The 24,617-nt window shown below is 40.4% G+C and overlaps 1 protein-coding gene across 1 annotated transcript in view; it reads right to left on the bottom strand.

Annotated features, from left to right (window-relative positions):
- Positions 1-24,617, bottom strand: part of GALNTL5 (polypeptide N-acetylgalactosaminyltransferase like 5) — a gene marked incomplete at both ends in the record, with an annotated part of 71,288 nt that overhangs the window by 21,166 nt on the left and 25,505 nt on the right. Inside the window, 2 exons of the mRNA XM_079711887.1 lie at positions 1,268-1,385; positions 6,971-7,220. Of these exons, the coding sequence (XP_079568013.1) occupies positions 1,268-1,385; positions 6,971-7,220 (368 nt within the window). The remainder of the gene's footprint in view (positions 1-1,267; positions 1,386-6,970; positions 7,221-24,617) is intronic.

Below are 24,617 nucleotides of genomic sequence, written 5' to 3'. Positions count from 1 at the left end.
TTTTATGCACAGTTCAAAATGATCATTATAAAAATCTATTCGAATTCAGTCAAATACAAAAAACTACCTATGGTTAACATATGATAAACGTTTGAATAGCTTAGTATTTTCTTCAGACTCTCCAGGAATATCTACTTTGTACCTTATTCTCCACCCCTATTACTTCATTAAATTTTTTTTTTTTTTTTTTGGCCACACCATGTGGCTTGCGGGATCTTAGTTCCCCTACCAGGGACTGAACCCGGGCCCTCAGCCGTGGAAGCAGGGAGTCCTAACCACTGGATCACCAGGGAATTCCCACATTAAATCTTTATAAAATTCTGAGAATGGCATTTTTACTTATTCCTGTTTAACAGATGAGGAAACCGAGAACTAGAAAAATGAATGACCTGCCAAGGATCATATAGCAAGTGAGTGGTAGGGCTGAGACTCACCCTAATGTCTAGTGTTTTAATATCATAGGATTTTTTAAAAAAATTAAATCTATTATTTTTATTGAGACATAATTTATACACCACCAGAAATCCACGTTTCAAAGGCTAAAACTCGGTGATTTTCAGTATTTTCACAAGGTTGTACAATCATCACCACCATCTAGTTCTGGAATATTTTACCACCCCAAAAAGAAAACTGGTACCTGTTAGCAGTCACTCTCCTCCCCCAGCCCCTGGCAACCACTAATTTATTTTCTGTTTCTATGGATTTGCTTAGCCTGGACATTTCATACAAATGGACTCATAAATATATGGCCTTTTATGTCTGGCTTCTTTTACTTACCATAATGTTTTCAAGTTTCATCCCTGTTGTAGCAGGTATCTCAGGATTTAAGAGTTAGGAGAAAACTTATTAGACATCTTCTACCAAATCCTCTCACTTTACAGATGGAGAAACTGAGATTTAACATACCCCATATATTCAGTGACACCCAAGTCCCCTACCTCCTAATCCTGTGTTTTTTCAACACACTACTAATACCAAGACAATCAGAATAATAAAAAAGAGATTCCACAAACAGATAAAAATATCACATTAATCTGACATACCATATATTAGAAAAAGCATAGGTAAGAAAATCTGATATTTTGTTAAAGGTTTTCCATTTCTGTAAGGAATCCCATAAATCACTTACTTCACGTGACACCTGAATGGCACCAGATGCTTGTGTAGGGGAACAGGGCGTAGCTGCCACAGCATATTACATGACTTGAAGTTAGATTTTACTTTCTATGTACAAAGGTAACTATTTAAAACAAAAAGTCTTAATTACCCTTAGTGAAAGTTCCAAATTTTCTCCTCCCCAGAGATTCATGCCCTTGTCATACTGTCCGATTTCATTAAAATAATGCCTATTTATAGCAAAAATTCCTCCAGCCATTGCAGGTGACCTAAAAAGGACACACAAATATTAAATTTATTCCATAAATTCAGTCATTATGGATTTTGGCCAAAACTATATTAAATATTAGTGATAACAGTTAAAAACTAGAAAACACCATACTAACTAACACCAAAATTATCTTAATATACATTGAAGTATGTAAAATTACTAAGGTAAAACCACAACTACCACAAAATAGGCAACAATAGCTTTAACTTAGCTCTCGTCAAATTTTGTAAGCAATCTATTCTAAAACGTTGTCTTGGTGACAGGGAAAATTTTCTTTAGTATGTGAGCTTCCCACAGGGATGATGATTGAATTGGGTAGTGGGAATTTAGAAATCTCCCTTTCTAAAGGCATTAAGTGAATTATCATATTTACTTCTGGGAAAACCATATTACATAGCATCTTTTTTGGTGGGCCAACAGCAGAGCCCAATAATACCAAACTATGTAGTTTGAAAATAATTACAGATCCATTCATCCATTGTTCCAAAAAGTCTATGTAAAGCCACTATGATGTGTTAGGGATAAATTAGTTAATCAACAAGCAAAGGTGGAAGTAGGGAGACTAGAGGTTGTTGTGATGGTCCCAGAGGAAGATGATGGAATCTTGGATAAGGGTACAGCAATGAAGGAGATGAGATGTGGCTGAATTCTATATAGGTTTTGAAGATGGAGCCAGCAGACTTGCTATGGGTGGGATGTGTGGGGTTGGAGGAAGTTTGGCCTGGATAACCTGGAAGATGGCGTTACCATGCACTGATTTGTTTGTTTGTTTTGACCGCGTTGCAGCATGTGGGATCTTAGTTCCCCGACCAGGGATGGAACCCGTGCCCCCTACAGTGGAAGCATGGAGTCCTAACCGCTGGACCGCCAGGGAAGTCCCTAGAGTTACCATGCACTGAGACGGGGAATGCTGTGGTGGAACGAAGTTTTTGGTGGGAAGATTCAGTTTTGGACATATCTGAGGTGTCTGTTCAGCATGCAAGTGGAGATGCCAGGAGGCAGCTGGATAGGTGAGTCTGGTGTTCTGAGAGAGGTCAGAGCCTGAGAGTCACCGGTACAAGGTGGATGAGAAGCACCCCGTGAGCGAGGGGAGGTGGAGAGGACAGCGCCCTGGGCACTTCAGCAGTGAGAGGTCGGGGAGAAGAGGAGGAATCAGCAAAGGGCACGGAATAAACCAGCGGTGAAGTAGGAGCGAGAGCTGGGGGCTCTGGTGGTCTGGAGGCCATGGGAAGACTGCCCGTCAAAGAGGAGGGAGAGGCCAGCAGCCTGGACACGGCTGACAGGCCACGTGAGACTAGGACTGAGGACTGGACATGACAGTGTGAAGCTAGTGGGGAGGGCAAAGCCTGACTGCAGTGAGCTTAAAGTTGACTAACAGCTGAACAGAACTGGAGAGAGTGATACTGATGACTCTTTCTAGGTGGTTTAATACAAAGGAGAGAAAAGGAAAGGGGAAATGGCTGATAAAATAAAATCATTTTATTTTTTTAATTGTGAGAGAGAACAGCATGCCTGTAGTCTGCTAGGAGTCATCCTATCTGGTAACTGCACGAAGCTGGTCCCTGCATGTCCCCCTCCCTGGGGGCCATGAGTGCCGTTGGTGGAAGCTTAAGGTCACGATTTTCCTTGCTTGTTCTAAGTTTCACCTACCTTTTATTTTTGTCATTAGAATTATTGTAAGTAGGGGAAAAAATATATCTTCAGATATGAATGCTAATTCATGGCTAATATCTAAAATTAATTTTTTCCTTTAACTCTTTAAAACAACCTATTTTTTCTTACATATATTATTATACATTATAATTGTATTATAACATATCATATGTATAATATATATTCCATATGTAATATATACATATATAATCACACAATTGGTATTATACTGATTTTTTTTAAATTGAAGTATAGTTGATTTACAATGTTGTGTTAGTTTCTGGTGTACAGCAAAGTGATTCAAATAGACATATATATATTATTTTTCAAATTCTTTTCCATTATAGGTTATTACAAGATACTGAATATAGTTCCCTGTGCTATACAGTAGGTCCTTGTTGATTATCTATTTTATATAAGGTAGTGTATATATGTTAATCCCAAACTCCTAATTTATTCCTCTCCCACCTTCCCCCTTTGGTAACCATAAGTTTGTTTTCTATGTTTGTGAGTCTGTGAGTCTGTTTCTGTTTTGTAAATAAGTTCATTTGTATCATATTTTAGATTCCACATTATACTGACGTAAGTTTTTTATGGCCTGATTTTTAAAAATTTAACATATTGTGAGAATTTTCCTTTTTAGTTAACTAGCCTTCAAAATTTTTAACTCGGGCTTCCCTAGTGGCGCAGTGTTTGAGAGTCCGCCTGCCGATGCAGGGGACGCGGGTTCGTGCCCCAGTCCGGGAGGATCCCACATGCCACGGAGCGGCTGGGCCCGTGAGCCATGGCCTTTGAGCCTGCGCATCCAGAGCCTGTGCTCCGCAATGGGAGAGGCCAGAGCAGTGAGAGGCCTGCATACCGCAAAAAAAAAAAAAAAATTTAACTCTATAATATTCTACAGAATATGAATATACTTTTTTAACCATTTCAATATTGAACAGTTATGTTGTTTTGATTTTCTTACTAAAATAAATATTGATACAATATATATTTCTGGACCTATCTCTCAACTCCTTAAAGATAAATTGTAAGAAGTAGAATTATTGCATTAAAGAATATTTATAAAATTTTTAATTTATATTGCCAAATTTTCAAAAAGCATTTACAAATGTATATATACTAACAGTGTATTAGAGTTCCAAAATGTTACTTTTCAGCATTTGACTATTAGAAATCCAATTTCCATATTGAATTTTTACAGCCTAAAAAATACTTAAAATGTGAGATACAGAAATATTACAAAAATTATAAGTCAATTTTTTGGTAAATGGAATATTTCAGCTACTTCTTACTAAAAGTAACTTCATTTTAGATTACTTTGAGATGAACTCAAAAGATTGATGCTTTATTTGTTAATTTTTTAGTAAATCATGATTTTTATATATTAAGTTTTATTTGAATGAAGTATAACTTTGTTCTTTTTCATCCTGAAGTCTGTAACATTAACAATAGCTACCATTTATACTGATCACTTCCTCTGTGTCAGGCCTTTAAGTTATGTGCTTTACAAGTATTGGCTCATGTAAGGCCCTCAGTAATCCAGAGAGGTAGGTATTATTATTATCATCATCATTTTACAGATGAAGATACTGAAGCTGAGAGAGGTAACTGGCCCAGCTAAGGGCTGCCTTTTTTTTTTTTTTGGCCACACCATGTGGCATCTGGGATCTTAGTTCCCCGACCAGGAATCAAACCTGTGCCCCCTGCAGTGGAAGCGCGGCATCTTAACCACTGGACCACCAGGGAAGTCCCCTAACGGCTGCCTTAATGCACAACTCCAGGGATGCTAATTACCTATAGTCTTTGTGAACACTGCCTTCTGGAAATGTGCAGTGCACAGCCTGTGCAGCTGTACATGGCAGCCCTAAACAGCTAACAAGTGATGGCTGGGGCAGAGGAAATATCAGAGTCATACAAAGTGGAAGTTATACGAAGGAATCTGCATGTTATCCTAAAGGCAGTGGAAAGACAATAAGCAAGATGGGTGACATGTGCAAAGTGGGGTTTTAAGAAAATTAACGTAGCAACAGAGAGATTGGAATGAAGAGGAGAAGCTGTAGGCCCGACTGTCCCTTAGGGTGTAGAGTCTAAGCCTGGAGCAGTGATGGCTTGGGCCATGAGGACTGTCAGAGAGATGGACAGATGTGATATGAGAATCATCACAAACGATGGGTCTCCTGGAGCTGGTTAATCACTGGATTAGAGAAGGCGATGGGAGATCTGGAAGATGGCTATACAGTATTCATATGTGGTCATGCTTAATGGCTGCATAATAGTCCATTACAGTTCTGGCATAAAGTATTGATACTATATAATTTCCCAATCATTCCTCCCAATTCTTAGATAGTCTTTATTTCATCCTTGATTTAAGAGGTCGGTTTGCTTACTAAGAGTAGGGGTTCAAGGCAGGGGCGGCTAATGGGATTAAGGGAAGTAATAAGTGGAATGGGAATACCCACTTCTGGGAATGAGTGGATAAAGGGATTGCAAGGCAGCATGAGGCTGGAGACCATCAATGTGCAGAAGCATCAATTCACATCTCTTAAAGGAACAAAGGAAATAGGTGGTGGAATTGAACCAGAGTTGGAGCTTTGCAGGGCTCTCGTGGCAGAAGTGCGGTGGGATGTGGCAGAAGAGAAGAGAATTTATAGATCAGAAAGTCTAGACCACAGAAGCAGAAAGAAAACTGTGAGGGGTCAAAAGAGAAATCAAAGAACTGGACATCCTGATGATGTCCAACGGTGGGCGTGGGGGGAGCAGACCAGGAAAAAGCCAGGAGGGTCCTGGGTTGTGGCCAAGGAGAGGGATACCTGGTAATTTAGAAGGTGAAGATCCAGGGTATGGCTGTAGGAATAATATTAAATATCTAACATTTATCCAGCACTTATTATGGACAGATACTGTTCTAAGCTTTGATATACGTCATTTAATTCTCATAACAGCCCTGTGAAGTACTGTTATTCTCCAGACTGACAGATAAAGAAATAAGGTGCAGAGAGGTTAAGTAACTCGTTCAAGATCACACAGCTCTAGCTAAATTAAAATAGAGGCAAAGGTCAAGGACTTGCTAGGCGATGGTGTTAGAAAATTCACTCATGTGGTTTGTAAAAAAAGAGGTTAACATTAAAAGAGAAGTGAGCCTGGTGTCAAAGTTATCAGTAAATGTGAGGAGTGACCTGGAGGACGTCTCTTGAGAAATAACCTCATAAGTGCAGTTAGAAGTCATAACATTCAAATTATTCTCACATTTAGAAATATATTTTCCAAGACTGATATTCCAGGAAAATCACATTCATCTCAACCTATAAAATTACAGATGGAAGCACGTGGATAAATATTTTATACATGAATTTGGCAAAGACATCGACTTTTCCTGGGCTATCCACAGTGCTAGTATTTTTTTTTTTTTTTTTTTTTTTTGCGGTATGCGGGCCTCTCACTGTTGCGGCCTCTCCCGCTGCGGAGCACAGGCTCCGGACGCACAGGCTCAGCGGCCATGGCTCACGGGCCCAGCCGCTCCGTGGCATGTGGGATCTTCCCGGACCGGGGCACGAACCCGCGTCCCCTGCATCGGCAGGTGGACTCCCAACCACTGCGCCACCAGGGAAGCCCAGTGCTAGTATTTTGATCATTGACAAACATGCAACTTGTTCCTGAGAACCAAGTCCACATTTTAAAGCTGGACCTCTGAAATCAGAGGGATACTAACCATGGTGGTATTCTGAACTGGGGTGAGATGCTCAATTCCAGTGAGCGAAACTTAAAGAAACAAAACCTACCACATTCTATTATTACAGACTTTTAGAAACAAGATAAATAATAAAATATTTCTCTTCATTAAGCTCATGAAATCAAAGTCGTAATCTCTGAAAGATTCCCCCTACTCCCAATACCTATATGCTATTTTTCCATTACCAGAAGAAATCTCACCGGATAGGTGTAGTGGGTCCTTCTGGTCCATCCATCTCATACGAGAAAACATGATCCCATTTAAACTGCAGATACCAGTTGAAAGCTCCCCTGACAACAGGAGAGGGCTGGTATTCCAGGGTCACATAATCAATGACATCTATCAGTGGACACACCACCATTCGGGGGTCCTTGGCAATGGCATTCAGCAAGGGCTCCAGCCATACTTTATTCACTTCGCAGTGGCTATCCAGGAACACCAGAACATCCCCTGGGGAGGCAAGAACAGGTGAGTGTTAGTGCATGTGTAGGAAACACCTGACAACCCAAATCAAGGCAACAAGCATTTGTCCAGCATTTACTATGTGTTTGGCTATTAAGGTACTTTCAGCTTCACTGGCAGGAGACAAGAAACACATATTTTATATTGTATCAAAAATGCAGGACATCATGTGCCACAGATATTCAAAAGAAGCTGGTGAACTGTGGGTTAGAGAGTTGTCTGGGGAAGATTCTAAAGAAGCAGATGGAACTGAGCTGACCTTCAATTTTAAAATGTCATTTTATCTCACCCTTGATTGATCAACTCAATGTAGCAAATGTTTACTGCAAGGAAACCTTCTTTGGTATTTAGTTTGGTGCTTGGGATGCAAAGATGCATAATTATTTTTCCTCTTGAATTCAAGCCTTACTGAGGGTCTATTCTGCTTTGAGAACATGGGAAAACCTGGCATGGCCAAAATAAAGAATATGTGTATTAAAATACATTAGGTGGTCTCAAATTGGAAGGGACCTCAAAACTCAGGTGCAGAGGTTAGACTTTTTCTTATAGCCAACATAAAATCATAGGAAGGTATGAAAACATCCTATGTTTCGATCAGAAGACTTAGTATTAAAATGTTTATAATCTCCCAAATCAATCTACAGGTGCAATTCAATCCTTATCAAAATCCCACTGGCTCTTTTTACAGAAATTGATCCTAAAATTCATATGGAAAGCCAAGGCATCCAAATTAGCTAAAACAGGGCTTCCCTGGTGGTGCAGTGGTTGAGAGTCCGCCTGCCGATGCAGGGGACACGGGTTCGTGCCCCAGTCCGGGAAGATCCCACATGCCATGGAGCGGCTGGGCCTGTGAGCCATGGCCGCTGAGCCTGCGCGTCCGGAGCTGTGCTCCGCAACGGGAGAGGCCACAACAGTGAGAGGCCCGCGTACAGCAATAAAAAAAAAAAAAAAAAAAAAAGAAACAACAAAAAAAAACCAAATTAGCTAAAACAATCTTCATAAAGAAGAACAAAGTTGAAGGATTTCGTGCCGTCAAACTTACTAAAAGGCTACAATAATCAAAACAATATAATATTGGTATAAGATACTTATAGACCAAAGGTATAGAATTAATGGTGCAGAAATAAACGAAGCATCTATTGTCAATTGATTTCTGAAAAGGGTACCAAGACAACTCAATTGGGAAAGAATCATTTTTTTCAATAAATACCCTGAGACAACTGGATATCTGCATGAAAAGAATGAAGTTGGACCCCCTGACTCATACCAAACACAAATATTAAGTCAAATGGATAACAGACCTAAAAAGGTAAGAGCTAAAACTATAAAACTCTTAGAAGAAAACAGGCATACATTTTACGACCCTTGAGTTAGGTAATGGTTTCTTAGGTATGACACCAAAAATACAAGCAACAGAAGAAAAAAAAAAAAACAGGTAAATTGGACTTCATCAAAACTAAAAACTTTTGTGGTTAAGTAGATACCATGAAGGGCTTCCCTGGTGGCGCAGTGGTTGAGAGTCCGCCTGCCGATGCAGGGGACATGGGTTCGTGCCCCGGTCTGGGAAGATCCCACATGCCGTGGAGCACCTAAGCCAGTGTGCCACAACTACTGAAGCCCGCATGCCTAGAGCCTGCGCTCCGCAACAAGCGAAGCCACTGCAATGAGAAGCCTGTGCACTGCAATGAAGAGTAGCCCCCACTCGCCACAACTAGAGAAAAGCCCATGCACAGCAACAAAGACCCAACTCAGCCATAAATAAATAAGTAAGTAAGTAAATAAATAAATCTATAGGGAGGACTGGTCCATTCCCTGCCATTGGTTACAAAACAGAGCAGGCCCCAAGACTTCTGGGCTCTCTTAGGTTAATTGGAAGTCTTATTAGACAGCTGAAGTTAAAAACAGTCTCAATTCAGCAATTAGAATTTTCAGGCCCCTGCTACAATCGAAGCTTCCCTGCCTGCATGCAGAACCCACCCCCCAACCAGGTGGCCCTGTGGGAGGGTCACTTGCCTTTGCATTAAATCTTCTTAGCTCTTCCTTACTGGTCTCCTTCCCCAGCTTACCCTCTGTAAAGACCTCACTAAAGCCAAAGGAGGGTAAGAGACAAGTGAATGGGGCAGGGAAGTTCTTCCTTGGTGAGAGAGCAGGGTGCTCTGAGCCGACTCCTTCTATCACGGTGTGGCTGCACGGTGATTTTGAGGACCACCCCCCTTCCCATCCTTGGGAGTCTCTTATCTGCAGTTCCCATAAACTGGGCAAATGCATTCTATCCAGGTGGTCTAGACTCCCACCTCAGCAACGTAGGGTCCTGTGTTCTACCTCAAGCTTCTCCTCTGCTGAGATCTGTCCATCCTCCTAGATAGCCCCATTGGACATGATCTAAGATGATCTTTACTGCTCTCTTACCCAAACATACATTGCCAGAGCAAACTCTGCCATCAGAACAGATACTAACACTGAAGCAAATGTCCTTGGTTCCGTAACTAGCCACAGCCCTTCTTCTGCCCTTTTGATTCTCAGGTGAGAAGCCAACATCAGTTCATTTCTCTTCACCCCCAATAGGTTTCTGGTTTTGTTGTATTGATGTCTGAGGATGTGCTGAGCCCCCAACACAGGAAATTCACGTCAAGTTCCTCTAACCAGGATTTAGCAAGCAGCTTTATCTAAAAATCATCTCTAATTCTAACGATCTGATTCAGTGTAGCTGAGTTTGCTTCTCAGATATCTATTTTGAAATTTCTTTATGGTACTGTGTCCGACAAATCACTTTGGAATATAACATCTGTTGTCTTCATGCCTCAATCAAAACTGAGCTAAAAAGAGCCCCATTTTTAAACATATATAGTTTTTTTTTTTACTGTTGGCAGCACACACACTGTTCAATTAACACTTTGCATTTTTCACTTAAAATAGCTTCTATAATATTACGTAACACAAACATTTTAAAATCATGTCGGCTAATTTGATAGGTGAAAAATACCATCTGTTTCTCCAAAGAAGATATATAAATGGCCAACAAGCACAAGAAAAGATGCTCAACATCATTGGTCATTAAGGAAATGCAAATTAAAAACACAGTGAGGTACCACTTCATATCTACCAGGATGGCTAGAATTAAAACAAGACAAAAAAGACAGAAAATAACAAGTGTTGGTGAGGATGTGGAAAAATTGGAACTCTCATACGTTGCTGGTGGGAATGTAAATGGTCCAGCTGCTGCGGAAAACAGTTTGGCAGCTCCTCAAAAAGTTAAGAAGAGGGGCTTCTCTGGTGGCGCAGTGGTTGAGAGTCCGCTTGCCGATGCAAGGGACAGGGGTTCGTGCCCCGGTCCAGGAAGATCCCACATGCCGCAGAGTGGTTGGCCCGTGAGCCATGGCCGCTGAGCCTGCACATCCGGAGCCTGTGCTCCGCAACGGGAGAGGCCACAACAGTGAGAGGCCCTCGTATCAAAAAAAAAAAAAAAAAAAAAGTTAAGAAGAATTACCATGTGACACAGAAATTCCATTCATAGGCACATATTAAAAAGATTTCAGGGACTTCTCTGGTGGCACAGTGGTTAAGAATCCGCCTGCCAATGCAGTGGACACGGGTTTGAGCCCTGGTCCAGTAAGATCACACATGACGCAGAGCAACTAAGCCCATGTGTCACAACTACTGAGCCCGCAGCCCGCGTGCCTAGAGCCTGTGCTCCGCAACAAAAGAAGCCACCACAATGAGTAGCCCCCGTGGAAGCTTTGGAGCCACAGAGGAGAGTGCAGCGACAGGGGTGCAGATGGCAAAGAGGAGAGATTCCCGCACAGAGGATCGGTGCCGACCGGCACTCACCAGCCTGAGAGGCTTGTCTGCTCAAGTGCCGGCTTCCGTCGGATCCCAGGGAGAGGACTGGGGTTGGCGGCATGAACACAGCCTGAAGGGGTTAGTGCGCCACGGCTGGCCGGGAGGGAGTCCAGGAAAAGTCTGGACCTGCCGAAGAGGCAAGAAACTTTTTCTTGCCTCTGTTTCCTGGTGCGCGAGGAGAGGGGATTAAGAGCGCCGCTTAAAGGAGCGCCAGAGACGGGCGCGAGCCGTGGCTACCAGCGCGGACCCCAGAGACGGGGTCCTGTGCGAGCACAGGTCACCATCCACACCTCCCTTCCGGGGAGCCTGTGCAGCCACCACTGCCAGGGTCCCGGGATCCAGGGACAACTTCCCCGGGAGAACGCACGGCGCGCCTCGGGCTGGTGCAACGTCATGCCGGCCTCTGCCGCCGCAGGTTCGCCCCGCATCCGGACCCCTCCCTCTCCCCCGGCCTGAGTGAGCCAGAGCCCCCGAATCAGCTGCTCCTTTAACCCCGTACTGTCTGAGCGAAGAACAGACGCCCTCAGGCGACCTACACGCAGAGGCGGGGCCACATCCAAAACTGAGACCCGGGAGCTGTGCGAGCAAAGAAGAGAAAGGGAAATCTCTCCCAGCAGCCTCAGGAGCAGCGGATTAAATCTCCACCATCAACTTGATGTACCTGCATCTGTGGAATACATGAATAGACAACGAGTCATCCCAAATTGAGGAGGTGGACTTTGGGGGCAATAATATATATATATATATATATATTTTTTTTCCCTTTTTCTCTTTTTGTGAGTGTGTATGTGTATGCTTCTGTGTGTGATTTTGTCTGTATAGCTTTGCTTTTACCATTTGTCCTAGGGTTCTGTCTGTCCATTTTCTTCTTTTAGTATAGTTTTCAGCGCTTGTTATCATTGGTGGATTTGTTTTTTGGTTTGGCTGTTCTCCCTTTCTTTCTTTCTTTTTTTTTTAATTACTTGAAAAAAATTTTTTAATAACTATTTTTTGTTTTTTATTTTAATAACATTTTTATTTTATTTTATCTTTTTCTTTCTTTCTTTTGTTCTCCCTTTTATTCTGAGCCATGTGGATGACAGGCTCTTGGTGCTCCAGCCAGGAGTCAGTGCTGTGCCTCTGACGTGGGAGAGCCAAGTTCAGCAGGACACTGGTCCACAAGAGACCTCCCAGCTCCACATAATATCAAACGGTGAAAATCTCCCAGAGATCTCCATCTCAACACCAACACCCAGCTTCACTCAACGACCAGCAAGCTACAGTGCTGCACACCCTATGCCAAACAACTAGCAAGACAGGAACACAACCCCACCCATTAGCAGAGAGGCTGCCTAAAATCATAATAAGGCCACAGACACCCCAAAACACACCACCAGACGTGGACCTGCCCACCAGAAAGACAAGATCCAGCCTCATCCACCAGAACACAGGCACTAGTCCCCTCCACCTACACAACCCACTGAACCAACCTTAGCCACTGGGGGCAGACACCAAAAACAACACGAACTATGAACCTGCAGGCTGTGAAAAGGAGACCCCAAACACAGTAAGTTAAGCAAAATGAGAAGACAAAGAAACACACAGCAGATGAAGCAACAAGGTAAAAACCCACCAGACCTAACAAATGAAGAGGAAATAGGCCGTCTACCGGAAAAACAATTCAGAATAATGATAGTAAAGATGATCCAAAATCTTGGAAATAGAATGGAGAAAATAAAAGAAACGTTTAACAAGGACATAGAAGAACTAAAGAGCAAACAAACAATCATGAACAACACAATAAATGAAATTAAAAATTCTCTAGAAGGGACCAATAGCAGAATAACTGAGGCAGAAGAACGGATAAGTGACCTGGGAGATAAAAGAGTGGAAATAACTATTGCAGAGCAGAATAAAGAAAAAAGAATGAAAAGAATTGAGGACAGTCTCAGAGACCTCTGGGACAATATTAAATGCACCAACATTTGAATTATAGGGCTCCCAGAGGAAGAGGAGAAAAAGAGAGGGACTGAGAAAATTTTGGAAGAGATTATAGTTGAAAACTTCCCTAATATGAGTAAGGAAATAGTTAATCAAGTCCAGGAAGCACAGAGACTCCCATAGAGGATAAAACCAAGGAGAAATACGCCAAGACACAAATTAATGAAACTATCAAAAATTAAATACAAAGAAAAAATATTAAAAGCAGCAAGGGAAAAACAACAAGTTACATACAAGGGAATCCCCATAAGGTTAACAGCTGAACTTTCAGCAGAAACTCTGCAAGCCAGAAAGGAGTGGCAGGACATATTTAAAGTGATGAAAGAGAAAAACACACAACCAAGATTACTCTACCCAGCAAGGATCTCATTCAGATTTGACGGAGAAATTAAAAGCTTTACAGACAATCAAAAGCTAACAGAATTCAGCACCACCAAACCAGCTTTACAACAAATGCTGAAGGAACTTCTCTAGGCAGGAAACACAAGAGAAGGAAAAGACCTAAAATAACAAACCAAAAACAATTAAGAAAATGGTAATAGGAACATATATATCGATAATTACCTTAAATGTAAATGGATTAAATGCCCCAACCAAAAGACATAGACTGGCTGGATGGATACAAAAAACAAGACCCATATATATGCTGTCTACAAGAGACCCACTTCAGACCTAGGGACACAAACAGACTGAAAGTGAGGGGATGGAAAAAGATATTCCATGCAAATAGAACTCAAAAGAAAGCTGGAGTAGCAATTCTCATATCAGATAAAATAGACTTTAAAATAAAGACTATTACAAGAGACAGAGAAGGACACTACAGAATGATCAAGGGAACAAAAAAAATCCAAGAAGAAGACATAACAATTGTAAATATTTATGAACCCAACATAGGAGCATCTCAATACATAAGGCAAATGCTAACAGCCATAAAAGGAGAAATCAACAGTAACACAATCATAGTGGGGGACTTAAACACCCCACTTTCACCAATGGACAGATCATCCAAAATGAAAATAAATAAGGAAACACAAGCTTTAAATGATACATTAAACAAGATGGACTTAATTGATAGTTATAGGACATTCCATCCAAAAACAACAGAATACACTTTCTTCTCAAGTGTTCATGGAACATTCTCCAGGATAGATCATATCTTGGGTCACAAGTCAAGCCTTAGTAAATTTAAGAAAATTGAAATCATATCAAGTATCTTTTCTGACCACAACGCTATGAGACTAGATATCAATTGCACGAAAAAACCTGTGAAAAGTACAAACACATGGAGGATAAACAATACACTACGTAATAACCAAGAGATCACTGAAGAAATCAAAGATGAAATCAAAAAATACCTAGAAACAAATGACAATGAAAACACGATGACCCAAAACCTATGGGATGCAGCAAAAGCAGTTCTAAGAGGGAAGTTTATAGCAATACAAGCCTACCTTAAGAAACAAGAAACATCTCAAAGAAACAACCTAACCCTACACCTAAAGCAATTAGAGAAAGAAGAACAAAAAAACCCCAAAGTTAGCAGAAGGAAAGAAATCATAAAGATCAGATCAGAAATAAATGAAAAAGAAATGAAGGAAACGATAGCAAAGATCAATAAAACTAAAAGCTGGTTCTTTGAGAAGACAAACAAAATTGATAAGCCATTAGCCAGACTCATCAAGAAAAAAAGGGAGAAGACTCAAAGCAATAGAATTAAAAATGAAAAAGGGGAAGTAACAACTGACACTGCAGAAATACAAAGGATCATGAGAGATTACTACAAGCAACTCTATGCCAATAAAATGGACAACCTGGAAGAAATGGACAAATTCTCAGAAATGCACAACCTGCCAAGACTGAATCAGGAAGAAATAGAAAATATGAACAGACCAATCACAAGCACTGAAATTGAAACTGCGATTAAAAATCTTCCAACAAACAAAAGCCCAGGACCAGATGGCTTCACAGGCGAATTCTATCAAACATTTAGAGAAGAGCTAACACCTATCCTTCTCAAACTCTTCCAAAATATAGCAGAGGGAGGAACACTCCCAAACTCATTCTACGAGGCCACCATCACCCTGATACCAAAACCAGACAAAGATGTCAGAAAAAAAGAAAACTACAGACCAATATCACTGATGAACATAGATGCAAAAATCCTCAACAAAATACTAGCAAACAGAATCCAGCAGCACATTAAAAGGATCATACATGATGGTAAAGTGGGGTTTATCCCAGGGAAACAAGGATTCTTCAATATACGTAAATCAATCAATGTGATACACCATATTAACAAATTGAAGGAGAAAAACCATATGATCATCTCAATAGATGCAGAGAAAACTTTTGACAAAGTTCAACACCCATTTGTGATAAAAACCCTCCAGGAAGTAGGCATAGAGGGAACTTACCTCAACATAATAAAGGCCATATATGACAAACCCACAGCCAACATTATTCTCAATGGTGAAAAACTGAAACCATTTCCACTAAGATCAGGAGCAAGATAAGGTTGCCCACTCTCACCACTATTATTCAACATAGTTTTGAAAGTTTTAACCACAGCCATCAGAGAAGAAAAAGAAATAAAAGGAATCCAAATTGGAAAAGAAGAAGTAAAACTGTCACTCTTTGCAGATGACATGACACTATACATAGAGAATCCTAAGGATGCTACCAGAAAACTACTAGAGCTAATCAATGAATTTGATAAAGTAGCAGGATACAAAATTAATGCACAGAAATCTCTGGCATTCCTATCACTAATGATGAAAAATCTGAAAGTGAAATTAAGAAAACACTCCCATTTACCATTGCAACAAAAAGAATAAAATACGTAGGAATAAACCTACCTAGGGAGACAAAAGACCTGTATGCAGAAAACTATAAGACACTGATGAAAGAAATTAAAGATGATACAAATAGATGGAGAGATACACCATGTTCTTGGGTTGGAAGAATCAACATTGTGAAAATGACTGTACTACGCAAAGCAATCTAAAGATTCAATGCAATCCCTATCAAACTACCAATGGCATTTTTCACAGAACTAGAACGAAAAATTTCACAATTTGTATGGAAACACAAAAGACCCCGAATAGCCAAAGCAATCTTGAGAAAGAAAAACGGAGCTGGAGGAATCGGGCTCCCAGACTTCAGACTATACTACAAAGCTATAGTAATCAAGACAGTATGGTACTGGCACAAAAACAGAAATATCGATCAATGGAACAGGATAGAAAGTCCGGAGATAACCCCACACACCTATATGGTCACCTTATCTTTGATAAAGGAGGCAAGAATATACAATGGAGAAAAGACAGCCTCTTCAATAAGTGGTGCTGGGAAAACTGGATAGCTACATTTAAAAGAATGAAATTAGAACACTCCCTAACACCATGCACATAAATAAACTCAAAATGGATTAGAGACCTAAATGTAAGGCCGGACACTATCAAACTTTTAGAGTAAAACATAGTCAGAACAGTCTATGACATAAATCACAGCAAGATCCTTTTGGACCCACCTCCTAGAGAAATGGAAATAAAAACAAAAATAAACAAATGGGACCTAATGAAACTTAAATGCTTTTGCACAGAAAAGGAAACCATGAACAAGACAAAAAGACAACCCTCAGAATGGGAGAAAATATTTGCAATTGAAGCAACTGACAAAGGATTAATCTCCAAAATTTACTAGCAGCTCATGGAGCTCAATATCAAAAAAACAAACAACCCAACCCAAAAATGGGCAGAAGACCTAAACAGACATTTCTCCAAAGAAGATATACAGATTGCCAACAAACACATGAAAGAATGCTCAACATCATTAATCATTAGAGAAATGCAAATCAAAATTACAATGCGGTATCATCTCACACCAGTCAGAATGGCCCATCAAAAAATCTACAAACAATAAATGCTGGAGAGGGTGTGGAGAAAAGGGAATCCTCTTGCACTGTTGGTGGGAATGTAAATTGATACAGCCAGTATGGAGAACAGTATGGAATTTCATTAAAAAACTAAAAACAGAACTACCATATGACCCAGCAATCCCACTACTGGGCATATACCCTGAGAAAACTATAATTAAAAAAGAGTCATGTACCACAATGTTCACTGCAGCTCTATTTACAATAGCCAGGAGATGGAAGCAACCTAAGTGTCCATCGTTGGATGAATGGATAAAGAAGATGTGGCACATATATGCAATGGAATATTACTCAGCCATAAAAAGAAACGAAACTGAGTTATTTGTAGTGAGGTGGATGGACCTAGAGTCTGTCATACAGAGTGAAGTAAGTCAGAAAGAGGAAAACAAATACCGTATTCTAACACATATATATGGAATCTAAAAAAAAAAAAAAAAGGTCATGAAGAACCTAGGGGCAAGACGGGAATAACGACGCAGACCTACTAGAGAATGGACCTGAGGACACGGGGAGGGGGAAGGGTAAGCTGGGACAAAGCGAGAGAGTGGTAGTGTATGTATGGACATATAAACACTACCAAATGTAAAATAAATAGCTAGCGGGAAGCAGTTGCATAGTACAGGGAGATCAGCTCTGTGCTTTGTGACCAGCTAGAAGGGTGGGACAGGGAGGGTGGGAGGCAGGGAGACACAAGAGGGAAGAGATATGGGGATATATGTATATGTATAACTGATTCACTTTCTAATAAAGCAGAAACTAACACACCATTGTAAAGCAATTATACTCCAATAAAAACGTTAAAAAAAAAAGTAGCCCCCGTTCGCTGCAACTAGAGAAAGCCCACGTGCAGCAACAAAGGCCCAACACAGACAAAAACTAAAGAAGTAAAATAAAAAAATAAAAAATTCAAATGTATACATGTATACGCTTGTCCACAGCAGTACTCCTTACAATAGCCCAAAGAAGGAAACAGCCCAAATGTCTACCAACAGATGAATGGAGAAACAAACTGTATATATGCATACAATGGAATATTATCCAGACATAAAAAAATGAAGTGCTGACACATGTAGATGAATCTCAAAAACATTATGCTAGTGAAAGAGCCAGACATAAAAGGTACGATTCCATTAATATGAAATATTCAGAAAAGTAAACCCAGAGACAAGATGCAGATTGTTGGTTGCCAGGGGCTGGGAGATGGGGAAATGGGAAGAAACTGCTTAATGGGTGTGGAGTTTTCTTCCAGGGTGATGAAAATACTACAGAACTGCATGGGGTGGTGGTTGTACAACATGGTGACTATGCTAAACATCCCTGAATTGTTCATTTCAATCTTATGTTAAGTATATATCTCACCTCAATAAACAAATAATATCTGGTTAATTTTTTAAAATTTACTGGTGAGGTTGAACTTTTTTTCAGGTGATTAGCCATTTGCAAATGGAATGTTTATATTTTTTGACTGTTTAGGTATGGGAGTCATGGTTGGTTTGTTTGTTTTTAATGGTTTGGTATGTACATTTTACATAGTAAGAATATTAACTTTTTTTTTTTTTTTTTAGATGTTGGGGGTAGGAGTTTATTAATTAATTAATTAATTTTTGCTGTGTTGGGTCTTTGTTTCTGTGTGAGGGCTTCCCCTAGTTGTGGCAAGCGGGGACCACTCTTCATCGCGGTGCGCGGGCCTCTCATTATCGCGGCCTCTCTTGTTGCGGAGCACAGGCTCCAGACGCGCAGGCTCAGTAGTTGTGGCTCACGGGCCTAGTTGCTCTGCGGCATATGGGATCTTCCCAGACCAGGGCTTGAACCCGTGTCCCCTGCATTGGCAGGCAGATTCTCAACCACTGCGCCACCAGGGAAGCCCAAGAATATTAACTTTTTATCTATCTTAGTTATACTATTTCCCCAGCCTATTGTTATTTAATTTTATCATTTTTTACAGTTTTTCATTTTTTGTAGTAAGCTGTTTTTCCTTTTTTTTTAAGGTATAATTGACATATTATATTAATTTCAGTTGTACAATGTAATGATTTGATACTTGTATATATATTTCAAAATGATCACCATAGTAAGTCTAGTTAAAATCTATCACTATATATAGTTACAAAAAAATTTTTTTTCTTGCGATGAGAACTTTTAAGTCCATTGGGTTTTGTTTGTTTGTTTGTTTTTGCGTTACGCAGGCCTCTCACTGTTGTGGCCTCTCCCGTTGCGGAGCGCAGGCTCAGTGGCCATGGCTCACGGGCCTAGCCACTCCGCGGCATGTGGGATCTTCCTGGACCGGGGCATGAACCCGTGTCCCCTGCATCGGCAGGCGGACTCTCAACCACTGCACCACCAGGGAAGCCCCAAGTCCGTTGGTTTTAAGCTTTGAAATTTCTTCTTTGCAGAACGGTTAAGTATTAATGTTTTCTTTTTCTGTTTAAAAATTTCTCTTATAACAACTTAATGGTTTGACTTTTAAAAATAAAATTATTAATCCGGCTAGAATTTATTTGGTGTCTGGTATAAAATGAAGATTAAAATTTTTCTCAAATAACTAATTGTTTGAGGGCCATAAAAAAATAACCACAACAAAACCCCAAAAAACGCCTTTCTCCCATACTAACTTGCGGTGTCCTCTTTATCATATATAGCGTACATACACTTGGCATTTAAAGATTTAAATATTTTCAACTTTGACAATTTGAATGACCCAGGAAGACCACAAATATGGTATTATAAATTGCAAAATAATTAAAAATTATACATGTAAAGCAATATTGAGTTTTTCTGAGTACTAATATAAATTACAAAGCATGTGGGAACAAGCTACCTAGCCCCTACATTTCAATGAAACTTGATTATTTTTCACTCATCATAAGGCATTTTCTGGGGGAAACTTACATGCTTTAATGAGAGCAAAGGGGTACTGGGGTCCCTCCTGGCTGCTTCCCACAATCACAAGAATATTTTGTGGGAATGTCAAAATATTTATTTAAGTTTATTGCCAGGAAGTGGAGCAGTTGTTTGACTTCTGTTGGCCCCGGGAGTTATAGAAAGGATTGTTCTATTTATTGTTTATAGAGAGAACCTACATATAATCATCTGTATCTTATCTAAAACCCTGTCTTCCCAGATTAAACCAACTTCTCCTTAGGATCTGAAATAATTTAAGGGCATGAGGTTCAATCTGCCTGATAAAGGATCTTTCCCATACTTCCTTCCAAAAAAAATATTTGTGGAATGTTCAAAACTGAATTACTCACTGAAGTTAAAAGTTGGGAGATATATTCTTCATCTTTCCCTGAGTGGAAGCTTCCTTTCTGCTTTTCTGTAGCAATCTATTTCTCTAGGGACTGTGGTTTTGCAAGGTTTGTTACCCTATTTTTAAAAAACAACAAATGCTGTATCAATCTCGCTCAATATTTTCAGTTTTTTTCTCCTCTTATTTCATTTTATTTTCTGCTTTTCTTTAGTTTCTACATTTTTACATTTAAACATAACTCATTTATTTATTTTAAATATTCTCAATTTGGTCTCTAAAGCAATCATTTTTAAGGTCTTACATATTTTCATTTTTATTAACCTACATATTATGTTACTGCTCTCTCTTTTTTTTTTTTTTTTTTTTTGTGTTGATGTTTAAGAATGTGGTGTGCAAAATCTAGTTTGGGGGAATTTATAGAGAATCTCTTTGGGCTTAAGTGTTTGATCAATTTTTGTACAATATCCAAACATTTCCATTTCATTCGCAGGATAAATCTGTTAAACATAGCCATTTGGATTTTGTAAAAAGCAATTAAGTGACTATGCTATTTGAATTTCTCATTTTTGTTTGCTTGCTTGCTATGTTTCCATGACCTGGTAGTGTGATGATACTGTTTACTGCAATGGAAACCAGAATTTGCGGGTTTGAGTCCTGAATTACGTGACCTGGGACAAGTCTCTGATCTATTAGGGAGATTAGCTTCTCTAACTGGGAAATAAGGCTGGTGAGTTCTAAAATCTCCAAGAGACTTTCCACTGTGAATGATCTATATTTTCATTACTTTTGCTCTGTATTTCTCCTAGTTTTATTTTATGTATTTTACCATTTTGAAGCATGTAAATTAAATATTTATGTTTTAATTATTTATACTAATCACTTTCTAATAAGCATTTGTTTAATACTTAATGCTTAAAAAAAAGTGTTCATAATTACCTCATTCAATCATTCCAACAACTACATTAGTTAGATATCTTTGTTCCCATATCATGGATTGGGAAGCTGAGGCTCGGAGAAGTGGCTTGCCCAAGATCCCGTAGCTGGTAACTGGCACCTACCAAACTTGAAACCATGGCTCTGGTTCGAAAACCAGTGCTCTTTGTATTGCCCTGTGTCACCTCCCTTGGATGTTTGTGGTGGAGAGTCAGACACTGCCCTCTGCACGGCTGCCTTTGGAGAAGCTGCTCAAGGGCCCCTCTACCCAAAACTATGTGGCCCCTTTGCTCCCGCCTGCAAAGCTTCCTCGTCAGCCTGAGCAGCTTCAATTCCAGAAGCAGCTGAACTGTCAGGAAGTCAGATAACTACCACCCTCCAACTCAAGGTCAAGCACCTGCAGAGGGGTCTCTTTCTAGATATATTAGTGTTTCTTTACATAAACTTAGTGGCATAAAAGAACAAAAATATATTCTCTTACAGTCCTGTAGGTCAGACGTCCAACATAGGTCTCCCTGGGCTAAAAAATCAAGGGGTTGGCCTCCTTCCCGGAGGCCCTAGGGGAGAAGCCTTTTCCAGCTTCTAGAAACTACGCACATTCCTTGGTCCCTTTCATCCATCTTCAAAGCCAACTACAGCGGATGGAGTCATCACACGCATCTCTCTGACCCTCTGCCCACAGCCTGGAGGCTCTTCCAGTCTTAAGGGCTCATGTGATTAGAGTGAGCCCACCTGGATAATCCAGGCTCATTCCCCATCCCAAAGCCCTTAACGTTAATCACATAGGGTAACATATTAACAGGTTTGGGGGATTAGGACACCTTCTTTGGGGAAGGGCATTATTCTGTCTACCATATTTAGGCAACAAAATCATCTCTCATTCTGTGTGAATGTCAAGCAACAATGCAAGCTCTCAACAGCGTGTTAGATTTTGTTAACCTTTTGCTTTTAGGACGGCAGTTGAAATCTACACCTCATCTCTGCCATCTTGGCCGCTTGCTGACCATCCAGGCCAATTCAGTAGAAGATACTCCATTCTCACCCCCAGATTGCCCTGTATTTCTTTCCCCAAACTTCTTCCTCCACTGTGGACTACCCTTTTACCCTTTCCACAGTTCTCTTATTTAAAGTGAATTTCCCTAATTTTTTTTTCCACAAAATTCTCCTACAGAACTTCTTGCCTTATGTAAGCCCAGACTCTCCCTAGAAGATGCTATTTCCCCAGCAACATTACTGATAGAAAGTTCCTCCTTTTCCTCCCTAACTGCATGAATCCTTGGGTCCAGGGCAACATCGGCATTTCCCAGCTACTTATGGCTGCCTCTGAGCCATAACATTTCTGCTCCCAAGCAAAAAAAAAAAAAGTCCCCTTTCCTTTAGATTCAGGCCATCTGATTATAGCTTCTCTTTCTCACCTTGTCTCCACTTTGCAAAACCCTCACCTTCTAATTCTCCTTGATGGAATTATGCCCCCAGTTGCTGTCATTTTCCTTCCTGCCCGAGGGCACAGCACATGGCTCATCACAGCTGTCTCAGCTACTGCGATTTATTTATTTACTTATTTGTTTATGCCGCCCCGTGGCTTGTGGGATCTTAGTTCCCTGACCAGGAACTGAACCCATGCCCCTTGCAGTGGAAGCGTGGAGTCTTAACCACTGGACTGCCAGGGAAGTCTCAGCTACTGCAACTTAAGGGCAACTTCAGTCATCATGTGGGCAGCAGCACCCACACAGTTGAGTAGACAGGTAACTATGAATATTACAAGAAAAAAAATCCATCAGAGGAAGGATGACAGAGAAGAATAGGGGCTTGCTGTTTTGTACAGGGTGATTTCGCAAGGCCTCTCTGATAAGGCGACATGTGTTTACAGAGAACTGAACGAAGTGAAGTAACAGGTCATGCAGGTGTCTGGAAGAACAACATTCCAGGGGGGGACATCACATGCAAAGCCTCTGAGATAGAAGTATAGTCAGTATGTTTGAGGAGCAGCAAGAAGGTCAGTGCCGCTGGGATAGAGCGAAGGGGAGGTGGGTAAGTGATGAGGTCAGAGCAAGAGCAGGGAACGAATCTGAAGCCTCTACAAGAGACAGAGTGACGTCATGAGAACGCGAATATCAGCTCCTCGGGAAGCGAACACAACTCTAAACCTGCAAGTACACGTTAGCATCGTATGAAAACCGATGACCCGTGTTCAATGGGTACACTTTATTTTATGTAAGTTGTATCTCAATAGAGTTGATAAAAATTTTTTAAAAAGAATAAATGTTCATGGACAGCACATAGGAGGTGCTAGATAAATCCTTGATTGGAGGAGTGCATACATGAATAGTTAATGACGGGTCACCAGCTCTTGCCTCACCTGCCCACATCCCAGGATTGCACAGTTTCTAATCCGGAAGCAAAGCCTAGCCTAGGCAGCCTACATCACAGGGCAGGGGGTGGGGGTCAGCAAATATAGACTGACTGGTAGATATAGCAAAGCACTGACAAAATTACTATTTATGTCACGTCAAATTAGATGAATAAGAATACAGTGTATTTGAGCAACAAAATTAGATCTATATAAAACCTACAGCCAAAAAGAGAAAATTTATTTTTTTCAAATACACATAGATGTTTTGAAACTCTGACCCAGCTTTAAGACACAAAGGAGATCGCAACAAAACAACAGACCAGAAATTCTAACCATGATACACTTAAGCTAGTAATCAGCAATTAAGACAATTTAGAAAAATCCCTTATGTTTGGGGACTTCCTGGTAGTCCAGTGGCTAAGACTCTGCGCTCCCAATGCAGGGGGCCTGGGTTTGACCCCTGGTCAGGGAACTAGAGAGATCCCACATGCCGCAACTAAAAACCCCGCATGCACGACGAAGATCCTGCGTGCCGCAACTAAGACCCGATGCAGCCAAATAAACAAATGTTTTTTTTTTTAAATCCCTTATGTTTGGAAACTTTAAAATTCACTTAAAAAAATACCTGGATTATAGAGGAAACCAAAAATGATACCAGTGCCTGGATAGTTTATAGGCCAATTTTATGTAATTTTCCAAATATCTACATAATCTGTCTTATGTAGATATTCAGAAAAAAGAAAAAGAGGAAAAACCATACAGTTCATTCTATGAGTCTAATAAAGCAAAGTATCAATGTAAGAAAACAGTACCAAAAAAAAAAGAAAATTCTAAGCCTCTCTTAATTTTGAACGTAGATGCTGTGTGTGTGTGTGGGGGAGGGATGGAGAGGAAGTGAGATTATGTATGAATGGAGTGGGTGTTGTAAGATATTAACATCTAGTGAATCTAGATGAGGGTATAGAAGTGCTCTGTGGGTTTGAAAATTTCTAAACTAAAAAATTAATAAGACTTCTTCTCCTTAAAACAACACAACTCTATGGCAGGGTTACGGGTTGAAGTATGTCCTCCCCAAAAGACGTATTCAAGTCTGAA

Source organism: Hyperoodon ampullatus (assembly GCF_949752795.1).
Source record: "Hyperoodon ampullatus genome assembly, chromosome: 9".
In the NCBI taxonomy this organism is placed as follows: domain Eukaryota; kingdom Metazoa; phylum Chordata; class Mammalia; order Artiodactyla; family Ziphiidae; genus Hyperoodon; species Hyperoodon ampullatus.
The sequence above is the reverse complement of the archived record's forward strand: the minus strand, read 5'-3'. Positions and strand labels throughout refer to the sequence as shown.